Here is a 13,247-nt window from a genome sequence, read left to right as displayed (position 1 = left end):
TTTTTTTTTTTTTTTTTCTTTTTCTTTTTTTTTTTCTCCCTTATGAATGGAGCAAAGAAAGTTTTTAAGAATTGGTAAAAGTGTTGTTCATGGTCGCACTGGGCCCTTACGTGGGGACGCTGGAAATGGGGAAGAAGAGGAAGGGAAAAAAAAAAAAAAAAAGATGAATTGAATTATAATGAGGGAGTCAACTACAATCACAATAGTGGCGCTAACAATAACGGCAGCAATAACAGTAGACATATTAGAGAAGATAGAAAAAGAGATTCGGTAAAAATGAATGAAAATAAAGAGCCAGATAAGGACAGTGGTGAAGAGAATGCTTTAAATAGTCATTTTAATAAAGACGATAACGAGCATAATAGTAGTGACATATTTGAGCAGTTGCTCCAAAGGGAATTAGCGAAAGGGTCATTGGGGGGTGGTGTTGTGGAGAAAAACGTTACAAAGATGAAGGAAAATGCACTAAAGGGAGACCATTCCAACAAAAATGATAGTGTCAGTAATAGTGGCAATAATAGAGGCAATAATAATGGCAATAATAGAGGCAATAATAATGGCAACTGTGGCGAAAATGATAAGGGAGATGGTGGTAACGCGGAGGATGACCCCGAAAGCCTGTCGAAGATAGACTTAGTGGATAGAATAAACAACACACAAGTAAAATGTCGTATGCATGGATACAATGAAGTGTTAAAGTGCTTTAGTACCAATGATGATATTAACAGAAAAATGGAAATAGTAAATACAATTTTTAAAGATGAAGATTGTGTATTGAAATACTTATCTGACAATAACTTGATATGTCAAATAAAAGCAGCCGAAATGACAGAGGGTTATTTAAATGTGATAAAAGAAATATATTTTTACAAATATAATGACGAGTATGAAAGTGAAGAAGTGTTAATTAATTCTTTTGTAAATGAATATAAAAATAAATTATTTTGTACTTTTACAAAAATAGTAAATGTTTTATGTGAAAAAATATTAACAAATAATAAATCATTTGAGAATGGATATAATATAATATGTAAAATAATTGAGTATTGTTCCAATGATAAAACAACAGCAAATATATTAACCCTATTATGTGAACATTTAAATGGTATATATTTAAAAGCAAATAAATCAGTAACTAATATAAAAGGGGTTAAGATAAAAGTAATTTCTTCAATTCTGTTATTATTGTACAAATTATTAAGCTCATTTAGGGCAAATATTATATGTGTCAAGACAATAAATAAATATTGCTTTAAATTTAATGAAATGCTTGACAAAACTGTGAAAACAAATTTTTATTTACTATATATAGAAATGTTATCACAAATAAAAAATGTTGAATTTCAGAATAGTATTTTAAATGACCTGAACAGTCAGCAGAAAAATTACATTACCAAAGAATTGCAAAAAGAGGAAAATATAGAAGTTAGACAAACAACAGCTGTTTATAACTACTTAATAAATCAGAGAAGTAATGGAGATCATATGGACGATTATTCAAATAATACATTTGATATGAACACAAATAATTTAATTGATGAAACGGATGTTTTTAAAGAAATATGTACAAAGCAATGGGAAAGAAGAGTACTAGAAGGATGTATTGACAAAAGCGCTAGTGGAAATAGTAACAGTACAAATAATAATTCTTCTCTTAGTAATGAAAACTTACTACCATGGAAAATAAAAGTAGAAGCAATTAATTTATTGTATGATAAGATAAAATCAAAATATGCAATAAAAAAAACTGCATACATTAGTACAATATTAAATATCATTTCAAAATTACTAAAAAACGAATCAGCTTTACCAGTTGTAGTTTCATCACTAAAATTGCTTCATATATTAATTGAAAAATTTGAAAAAGATATATATACGACGGTTAAAAATTTTTCTTTTATCTTATGTTCAAAACTAAAGGATTCAAATAAACAAGTATCCAGTGCTTGTATGGAATGTCTAACTAAAGCTATTGCTATATATAATATAGACATATTTATTGATGATATGTCAAAAAATCTCAAGGATAAAAATAATAACACAAGGATGGTTACCCTTGATTTTTTAATAAAAGTATTTGATTATATTGAAAAAAAAAATATTCTTTCCATTATTGAAATTTCGAAACATCTATTAAATGATACTGTTGCTAATATTAGAAATGCCGCCTTTAAAATGTACGCCCTTATTATAGCAAATTATGGTGAAACTGTGCATCCCTCCTTTTTCGCTTCCGTGCCTTCCAACAAGAAGAAGTCTATATTTGCCTTATGTGCCTCTTCCTCTAAAAAGAATAACGTTAGTGCCAACGTTGGCAATACTAGTGGAAATGTTAGCGACAATGTTAGCTGTAATGTTAGCGGTAATGTTAGCGGTAATGTTAGCGGTAATGTTAGCGGTAATGTTAGCGGTAATGTTAGCGGTAATGTTAGTGGTAATGTTAGCGGTAACGTTAGTGGAAACATGATCGACAACAGCAACCACCGCAGTGGAAATAATAACAATGGTGAGGGGAATGTACCACTGAATGCGCACAAAAAGGAGCAGCAATGGGGGGATAAGGCCCCCCATAAAGAGGGTAACAATACGAGAGCTGACACCAACAATAGCATGATGGTAAGCACAATGCGAGACAGTGTTGAAGCATGTTTACCCGAAAATATAACAAAATTGCTGATATCGAATAGCTATTCTTCCAAAATTGAAGCTTTGCATTTACTAAGTGAATGGGCAAAAGAGGAAGCAAACTTTATGAGTATTAATTTAGAAAATTTGGTACTTTTAATTAAGAAAAACTGTTATGATTTTAAAGGAAAATATAATCAATTGAATAGTGTTCTTTACGACTTTTTTAATGATTTTATTGATTTGTGTGACCATTTTAATATTGTCCATTTGAACAATAATACACAGTTTACGAAAATTTTAACAATTCTGATATGTTTATATTTGGATAAAGCTACTGATAAAAAAGATGGAACTATATGCTTCAATTTTTTATATAAATGTTTTCAATATTTTGACAATAATATGGTTATTGATTTACTCATAAAAAATAGTGACACGAAAAATGCCAAGAAATGTGAAGAGTGCATTAAAATATTACAAAAAGTGTTTCTAACTAAAAATACAAACTCGAATGTAAATATAAAAAATCTTATTTATTTTTTAAAAAAATTTGTAGATTCAAAAAATACAAATTTGAAAAATGCATCTATTCTTATGCTACAAATATTGTCTAAAAATTTTGGTGATAAATATGTCCTCTCTTATTTAGAAGGTATAGCAGAAAATGTAAGGCAAGTGGTTAAATTGAAAGAGGACGTGGATAAGTTTGTGCAAAAACAAGGAATTATTGCAAATTCCCTTGGGTCGTTTGTAAGAAATGTGGACAATAAATACAGCAGCAGCGTGAGTAATAATGTCAATATGAGAGCAGTCGAAAAAGTAAAAAAGGAGGAAGTTCAGCTGGGCAACATACACTCGAATTTGCCCGAGGTAGATGCTCATTTGAATACTCAGGTGAATGCTAAAACGAATATTCATTCGAATTATCAGACGAATCATTACGAGGTAGAGGAAAAAAATGCCTACTTAAGTTACAGTGGAGATAATTTGTCTCCCTTTCATGGAACCAACCCCAATGATCAAAAGAGAGTTCATGAAGATCTGACAAAAATTAACTTGAAATTAAGCGATCCACTGGTGAAGGTACAGAATAATACCTTAATAGAGGGTGATTGTAGTGTTAACACCTTTTCGATTTATAATAACACTAGAGGGGATACATATCAAGAAAAGTTGACAAGGTTAGTAATGAAAGAGGAGGAGCAGGAGGACAATGTTAAACACTTTACGAATAGAGATCAAAGTACAGTTGAAAGTAGAACGAAATTATTAAGGACTAAGAAAGAACAGACCCAGAGTGAATACAAAAGAGATGAGGAGGAAGAGGATGAGAAGATGATAAACATAAGTGATATCATTAAACAGTACGTCATCCATATTATGGATGAAAATGGAGCCACGTCAGACACCACAGCGGCATGCATATCACTCAATTCACAGAACAATGGGATGGGAAGTGCTCCGAACAATGTCGCAAATAACACATCTAATAATACCTCGAAAATTATAAGCACGATTGAAAAGATAGGGAAATATTATATAAACCCCGATAGACTGGACATACTAATTAATCACAACATGTTGCATAAAATATATAGCAGTAATAAAAGTAAGTGCATGCAATTATTGTACGTCCTTTTATTTTCCTTAAGGGAAAACACAGATATATATGCCGACATTTTGTTCGAATTTGTAGTTAAAATAATTGACGATGCAGATATAACCGTTGAGCAAATAGATAAGCTTCTGACTTGCATGTGTAAGAACTTAGGAATCTCAAAATTTATTAGTCAAATAAACAGTTATATGTTAAGCGAAAAATTGAGAAATATGAAAAAGGAGGGCGGAAGTAACAGTCATAACAATGGTAGCAGGAGTGACCTGGTTGGAGGTAATAGCCATCTCATTAGCGGCATTAACAAGCGGCCTTCTAAACGAAACAAGATGCTAATCGTTATGAACAACATCAACACAAATCATATACTCCTATTGAACGAAAATGTTATAAGAAAAAAGGTGCTAAAATTTTACTTAGATCTTTTTATGGATGATAATGAACAAGTCAGGGAAAAATCAAGTATTGTATTAGATCACATTTACTCCAAATATGGAGGAAATATTTTTTTTAATATATATGAAAAACTATCAGTTCATAAGAAAGAATGTTTACATGATATATTAAACCAAATGAAATCAAACAAGGAAGAATTCTCTTTTTATAAAATAATAGTATCAAATAATACACAGATTAAAAGGCTTTCAAATAATGAGAGTAATCTTAGTAGTACAACACCAACAATGTCAAGGTCACGAAGTATAAAAAGATTAAGTTCTTTTAGTAATAAAAATAAAATGCTCAAAATTGAATTTCCTTCGAATTATAAAATAAAACCCGATAAACTGAAATGGGAAAAGAATCTGGACCACACTCATTCGAATTATTTAATGAAGGAGTTTAAGTCCTTTAGTAGCCAGGAGTTGACAACCCTTATGTTCAGTGAAAATGTGAATATGATTAACAGGTATAAAAATGTGGTACTCGGAAGTAGGGGAAGGAGCACCATGTGTCTGGTTTTCCGAACTTTCCCCTCATTTGTGTTTGCACGTATATATGCATCTATATGTATATCTATATGTATATCTATATGTATATGTATATCTATATGTATATGTATATCTATATGTATATGTATATCTATATCTATATGTATATGTATATCTATATCTATATCTATATCTATATCTATCTATCTATCTATATATATATATATATATACATATATATATGTATGTTAGCATTATATACGTATGTATGCATGCTAGCGTATGTATGTGTGCGCGTATAATACACTTGTACACGACATACGGACACCTTTGCCTCTTTCGTAGGAGCATATTATTTTTCAAGGATTATCTAAGCAACAGCTCAAATCAGACAATCTTATTTTCGAAATCTGGCTTTATGGATTTGCTGCTGAAATGGGCATTTTTCATTTTGAATGGAAATCAAAACAACAATGAGCTTTTATGTGCCTCCATAAATCTTATTAGAATTATCTTAAAAACAATTGAAGACAATTATTCTGTCTTAAATGAGCAAACCTTAATCATTTTGGTAAATTTTACGTTTGATAAAATTAACAGCACTGCCACTTCCTCGGAGATAAGAAGTAATTTTTTTTCCCATGTTTTTCCCATATTTTTTCTATTTTTTTCTCATATTTTTTTTCAAACTTTTTTCATTATTACAAACATTTTATTTTTCACACCTTATTTGCATAGTACCCATTCATCGTACAAACTGTTACAGTATTTCCACTACATCGCTGTGTGCGAGTATAATTATTATATGATTATCTTTTTGTGTGTTTTAGAGAAACTGAGAGAGATACTTATTTGCTTGTGTTATATTTCTGACCATAAGGTGTATTTTGCACTTCTCTTAAAAAACCTATCCTCGTGTAGTCAAAAGTAAGTAAAAGGACAAATTGAACAAGTCGGTGGTGTATGTGTGCACATGCGCTCATACAACAGTGCATGTATACAATCACATATATATTCGTACAATGGCACGCGCATCATTCACGTGTGCTTGTATTTTTAGGAGGATATGCAGTTCGTTGGACATCATATTGAAACTCATAATATTGTACAAGGAAAAATGTCTGAACATTGAAAAGGACATAATGAAGATTCTGCAAGTGTTTACAGTGCATAGCAAAAACAAGAATGTAACGGTTTACTGTTTGAAAATTTTTGCCAACATTCAGTATTTTTGCCCCAACTTTTATAAGTAATGCTTATTCGTTCGTCTATTTATATACCTATTTATTTGTCCACTCATTTATTTATATACTTTTTTTTTTTTTTTTTTTTTTTTTTTTTTTTTTTTCTTTCGTTTAAAAAAGTAATATACATATCAAATTTATGTAAAGTGCAATATAACATTGTTTAACCGCCTTTCACATTTTTAGGTGCATAGACAATGATGATATTTCGTATTATCTTAAAAGTAAGGTAGACGAATTTATCGAAAAATGTCCTGACACTAAAATTACTTTTAAGGATGGTGAAGGTATTAAAAAAAAAAAAAAATTAAGACGAAAAGTTAAGTCAAATTATAACAAAAAAATAAGTCAAATTATGGCAAAAAAGTTGTTATTCAGAAAAATTGACTAAATGGCTAACATATTACTTATGCATAAAAGAATAGTCTGAGTAACAACTTAGAAAAGAGTGTATGCAGTAGCCTGTCCGTTTTATATACCTACATAATATATGTGCACACACACATTTCTCATTATATTTCGTTTTGAAACCCCCTCAGATGATGAAAACAATAGCTCCTACCAAAGCGAGAATTCCGAAGGTATAAAAGAAAAAAAAATACAAATATATATAAACATATATATATATATATACATACGTGCGTACATACTTTGGTACATGTATGCATAAGAGCCGTAACTTCTTTATGCAACGATTAAAAGTATTGTGTAAGATTTATGCAATAATATAGCAATGGATGTATAAAAAAAAAGGCAAAAACAATTAGTAGACACCGATTATGTTGGTACTTTACTCTATGCACGTAGGACGACTTATTGCTTTAAACATTTCTCTTAATGTAGCAACACAAATTTTTCAATAATTCTTACAAAATTTTTTAATAATTCTTACAGACGTTAAGTATACTTGTTTATTTATACACATATATACATACATACATACATACATACATACATACTCATATATATATATATATATTTTTTTTTTTTTTTTTTTTATTAATGAAGAATCTTAACTCGATTTTTCATTTTTCGTTTTTTCCTCTTAATTTTTTTGATATCGTTTTTTCGTTTGCATTTTTCTTTACTCCATTTAATTATGTCCATTTAACTCTTTTTAATATGTACACTAAGTTGATTTTTCTCGATGCCTAGAGATAAATTTTACTATGTAGAATGCATTATTTCTTTTTCCTTTTCTTTCTTTTGCTTTTCTTTTCTTTTTTTTTTTTTTTTTTTTACAAAAATTACTATTTGTATAATCTCTTACATTTTCGTACATTTTATAATTGAAATAATATTCCCCAACCTTTTTAAATTTTACTCCTACTAATCTTTTTTTTTCTTTTTTCGCTGATTTTTTTTTTTTTTTTTTCTCTCTTCTTTTTTTACTTTTTTTTTCCCCCCCTTTGCTTTTTTTGCCTATCATATATTATGTATATTTTTTAGGGAATTCAAAAAATGATGGGAACAGCGAGCTACTGAATTATATGAAAAACAACGCGAGCCAGAGGAATGCCATAAAAAAGGAGGTGGAGGGTATGTATTGATATGTATATATATATATATATATGTGTATGTATGTGTGCGTATGTATATATATATATATATGTGTATGTATGTGTGCGTATGTATATATATATATGTGTATGTGGTTGTGCGTATGCATATATATATTAATGTGAATATATATATATGGACATTTCCGCGTTAATTTCAAACCATTTACCTCGCTTTCCTTCCCCTCTCCCCCCGCGCAGGACATGTGAGCGAATTTCATAAAAATGTGGAAGAAATAATGGAAATAAAAAAGAATATAGAAGAAATTGAAATTCATAAGATAAATGAAGATTATATAAATAATCAAATATCATACACGAGCATTTCAAATAATTTAAATTTTACCATTGAAGGTAATAATTATTCGAAAACTAAGGAACTCTTTCATATAATAGAGTCAAAAAATAATGAAAAAGTGGAAGGGACTAATGCTTACGACAACTCAATTATATATTTTCGTTTTATATATTTTGCGTCCTTTTTATATTCCAACGATGTGGAAACTATTTCGAAGGTAAGCTAGTTTTTCTATTCCTCTTCTTTGCATATTATGTGAGTATGATATGAGTTTTACGTAGGTTCTCATAGCATGTGTATGTGTGTATACACGCATGAACGTATGCATGCAAACGATTAATTAAATTTTCATTTTGCACATAGTCATCCGCTCCTTTCACTTGAAATCACGTCATATCATATAATCTCTTTTTTTTTTTTTTTTTTTTTTAGGTGTGCAAATTAATCGTGGACAACATAGTCCAGATAGGTAAGAGGAGTAAAAATGGGAATTTTATACTAAGGGATAGCGGAAATTACATTTTTAGAAATTTTAACTTGTTTATTATTCTTATGAAAGGAGCAAATTATGCATTAAGGTTTTTATTTCAAAAAAGTTTTGGAAAAGATTTACATTCTTCATTTATTCATTTTAATGCAATTTTAAGTGCAGTACTATTGGTTGATATATTAATGAAAAAGAAGAGTTGCATTGCAAAACTGTCCTTTGATCATTTCTCATTTTTCTTTATTAATACTATTGTTTGTTTGAGTATATATACAAAAGTTATTCATACAAATAAATATATTTATCTTTTTAAGAATGGTGATATTGCTAGAAGCTTAGTTACAAGTATATTAAATAATTTGTTAGGTCGCGAATTCTTAACTAGCCATTCAAAACTTTTAGAATATGTTTGTAGTGCATCCTTTAGCTTAGGTTTTGATATAATGAAAAATAACAAAATTTTAATAGATGATATAAGTGATACGAGTGAATTTTATATTTATATAAACACTTACATAAAAATTTTAAATAAAATATACAAAAAAATTATGAACAAAATATATGAAGAAAATAAGGTAGAAAATAATTTTGTCTATAGAATTGTGCACATACTTTTTATGAATCTCAACAAGTATGACATTTGCCTTTTTAAGATGGAAAATGATAAGAACAGGAAGAGGAAAATGGATGTTGACAATGAGGAAAAGGTTATCCTCAGAGGAAACAGCGGTGCTCTATACAACAAGAAGGTGTGCAAAGGGAGGAGAAGCGGAAAAAGTAACGATAAAGGCAGCGGAAAGAACGATGGAACTATAAATGAGGACCCTGAGGAGCATCCGTGTGACTATTCAGACTGCTCTATTTTTGACTGCCAAGCGACTTACTACGAAAATTTAGGATCACATGATGGTGTTAGCAACAACAACGATGGTGGAAATAGTTATAGAGGTAGTAACAAAGATATTATAAAAGATGCGCATAGTGCAAATAACGAAGGTACCACAAATGATGCATATAGTACAGGTGATAAAGGGTGTACCCTTAACAACAGTGACAGCCGGTGCTTGGGTACGTTAGGAAAGGGGGATTACGAAGGAATGAAGAGAGATATTTCTATCAGAAAAAAAGACATATATGTATATTCAAAGGAAGAATTAGAAAAGATTCAAAACAACCGAATAGATTTTATGAACAAGTATTTATTTTTCATTCAGCTGATATTTTATGGTATTAAAAAAAATAATCCCTTAATTTTATTAGCTTATATAAATCATGAAATTATAGATAGTTATAATAATAACTTGAAATATTATTTTAAGAAAATGGAGTTGTTATTAAACAAGGATTTAGGAAATTGTGTTTCATCTATTAATATAAATAATTGTACAGACATTTATTCTTTAGATTTTTCTTTTGAACATTTTTTAAATGAGCATAATCATCTTAAGGAATCCAAATTATCTATTTTCAATTCGTATAAAAATGTGTTTAGTCAATATACAAATTTTGACTCAGAAATTATATACAACAATTTCGATCTATCCATAGATGATGTCATATTAAAAAAAAGAGAATTTTTAGAATCCTTGAAAATGATAAACATAAATGAATTGTCATTTGATCACAACAAATATGAACATCTTAAACAAACCATTATAGAATATATTAACGAACTAGAAAATACACAAGTGTTAGAAGAGATTCAGAATGTTGACGTAGTATCTGATTATAATTTTCTGTGTACTATGTATAGAATTCCTAAAGGTACTGATAAGGACACGAACCAGATGAGTAGTAATGATAAACAGGAAAATGCTATTCCGAATAACGGTCGGAGTAATAATCGCCCAGAAGAGGAAAATAACTTGAGGGAAGGTGCACAAGATGGTCAACATAACGAACGGAACGAGAACAAAGTGGAGGACAGAGGAGGTGATATTGGTAGAAGTGGTAGGCGGAGTAACGTGGGAAATGACAAAGGCAGAGGTAGCCATGAAAAGGACGATGAAAATGATACTACAGTTAATCATTTGAAAAATTCAAAAGAATTGGAGGACACAGCGAAAAGGTTTAGTGCACACATACTGGAAGAGGCAAACATTGAAGAGGGAAATGCATCCATCAACTCAAGTGGAAGTGTAACCAGAGTGGAAGTAGACAGTAAAGAGAAAGAAGAAAACAAAGAAATGGAGGAACACAAAGAAGGGGAGGAACAAAAAGAGCTCACATTCATTAGCCATAGCATATATCTAAGAAATGAGACCATCGAAAATGTAGACATGAATACACTACGCGATAAGTACAACTCGCCGAATAATTTCTCGTCCTCTATTATAACGGAAAAGGTGGAAACAAAGGACAGGAATAGGAGCAATAACAAAACAGACAGCAGTCATTATAGTACTGAGAAAACTCTAATTCAAGAAAATAATGTTCTCTCTCGAAATATGCAATCAAGTAAGCCACGTAACTCCATGTATGAAAAAATGGACCAGTTGAACATTTTTAATTATAACAAATTTTGTAAGAGTAATGAGAGGGAAAGTGAGAAAAATGGGACAAATAACCAAGAGGGAGAAATTGGTCAAGCTGGTATAGTAAGCCAGTATGATCAGCTTAGTCAGACGGATCAGGCTAATCAAGCTGGTATAGGAAGTCAGTATGGTCAGACTGGTCTGAGTAGTCAAACTGGTATAGTGAGCGAATGTGATCGAGTTAGCCAAATTAACGATCAAATCCAAAGCAGGCACCCCTATGACAGGAAAACGAAGGACGAAAAAGAAAAAAATACAAGCAACGACAATTTTAACAAAAACAAAAGTTACAACCATGAAAATATTCGTAATAAGGATCATTCAAAAAAAATGAAATCAGAAAATCATATTAAAATTTTTGAAGACGAGAAAAATAAAAATAGAAATCACTCTGACGGAAGAACAGATTACAGTTATAAGGAAAAAAAATTACAAGAAATACAACAAGTGCATAAAATGCGAAGTGAATATAATTACCTGACCTGTTCAGAAATAAAAAAAAAAACACATTTACTGAATGATGAACAAAAAAAGGAAAAAAATAATTCAGAATTAATATGTAAAAATGGGGAAAGTGGTTCAAAAAGCAATATGCTATCATATAGAGATGAGACGGAAAATAAATCCATTTATGCGTTTAGGCGAGAAAAATCGAATGATGGGAAATTCAGACATGATCATGACAAGAACAGAAGTATGATGAAAAATGCTTCCACGAGTAACGCTATTAACAGCACTGTTAATAACAATACTGAACCTTTCTCGAGAAGCAAAACGAATGTGAAATACTTGATAAATAAATATAAAAATCAAAAAGAACCATCTCAGTCGTTCAACTTAAAAACTTGTCCAATTTTCTCGCAGAAGAAGGATTCATATAGTATACAAAATATGAGCAGTAACAACAGCAGTAATAATAATGACGCAAACAAAACTATTATGCATAAATTACATAACAAATTGCCTTTTCAAATAGAAAAAAAAAAAAATTATGTATACGAAAGAAGTATCAGTTCAATCAGTTCAATTTCTGACATGAAGACAAAAACAGATAGGCACAATTTAATTCCTAATTCTTCTCCTGACCATGTAATAAATAGTTCTTTATCCAAAAGAAATTTTTCAAATAACTGTTTTCACAACAAAAATGATAAGAAATTTTTTATTTATAGCACTAATAGTAATAGCTCAAACAACGTTACTTATAACAGTAAAAATGATGCAAAAAGTAGTACAACATTGTCCAGCTGTTCTACGAAACGAAAAAATCAAGTTGGTATTTCAATTCCATTAAAAAAAAGTATATTATAAATGCTCATTCTATTGCCAGCTTATAATAGAATTTTTAAAATGTACTCTTGTTATGTTAATATGTTGGTCCTTTGCATTTATGTGCATCTCTGTGTTCAGTAGTTCACGCATGCCTGTATAATTAGTGCATTTTAGGAACACATAAATATAGGCGCATATACATGTATGTGTGTATACACGTTTATGTATATATATGTTTATACACCCACGCATTATTGTCCTTCTTTGCAGAAAACTTAAATAAATAAAGTGCTCTCATTAGTGATGCGATTTCGAAGCAGAAAAAAGGGACCAAAAGCACATAAGTAATAGAGTGCAGGCAGAAGAAAAAAAGACATAATTAAATTGAACAGAGTAGGGAAAAATTAAATAAAAGAAAATAACAACCGTTATAATTTCAAAAAAAGAAAATGAATTTTGATTAGCAGAGTTATGTATATGAAATAAAGTTAAGTTCCTAATAAAAAAGTTTTATCGCCAAATTGTAGGGGAAAATTAAGGTAGGTCCAATCACAACCAAATTAAAGCCAAATTTGTTAAAGGCTAAATTAAAACACGTGTTATTAGAGAAATTAGTACATTTTATTTATTCATTTATTCATTTATTTTTAATTATTTTATTTATTCATTTATTCATTTATT

General features: G+C 29.8%; 1 pseudogene across 1 annotated transcript in view; it reads left to right on the top strand.

The window, feature by feature from the left end:
* Positions 1 to 12,605, top strand: part of MKS88_004352 — a 12,836-nt pseudogene extending 231 nt beyond the window's left edge. Inside the window, exons 2-10 of the mRNA in view lie at positions 138 to 5,150; positions 5,518 to 5,798; positions 6,003 to 6,099; positions 6,233 to 6,421; positions 6,603 to 6,703; positions 6,956 to 6,997; positions 7,866 to 7,955; positions 8,177 to 8,490; positions 8,706 to 12,602. Of these exons, the coding sequence occupies positions 138 to 5,150; positions 5,518 to 5,798; positions 6,003 to 6,099; positions 6,233 to 6,421; positions 6,603 to 6,703; positions 6,956 to 6,997; positions 7,866 to 7,955; positions 8,177 to 8,490; positions 8,706 to 12,602 (10,024 nt within the window). Of the gene's footprint in view, positions 1 to 137; positions 5,151 to 5,517; positions 5,799 to 6,002; positions 6,100 to 6,232; positions 6,422 to 6,602; positions 6,704 to 6,955; positions 6,998 to 7,865; positions 7,956 to 8,176; positions 8,491 to 8,705 lie in introns of the transcript that reaches the window.
* Positions 12,606 to 13,247: the final 642 nt, after the last annotated feature.

This window comes from Plasmodium brasilianum, chromosome 12 (assembly GCF_023973825.1).
Source record: "Plasmodium brasilianum strain Bolivian I chromosome 12, whole genome shotgun sequence".
Classification (NCBI taxonomy): domain Eukaryota; phylum Apicomplexa; class Aconoidasida; order Haemosporida; family Plasmodiidae; genus Plasmodium; species Plasmodium brasilianum.
Note: the sequence above shows the minus strand (reverse complement) of the source record. Positions and strands in the feature narration are given on the sequence as shown.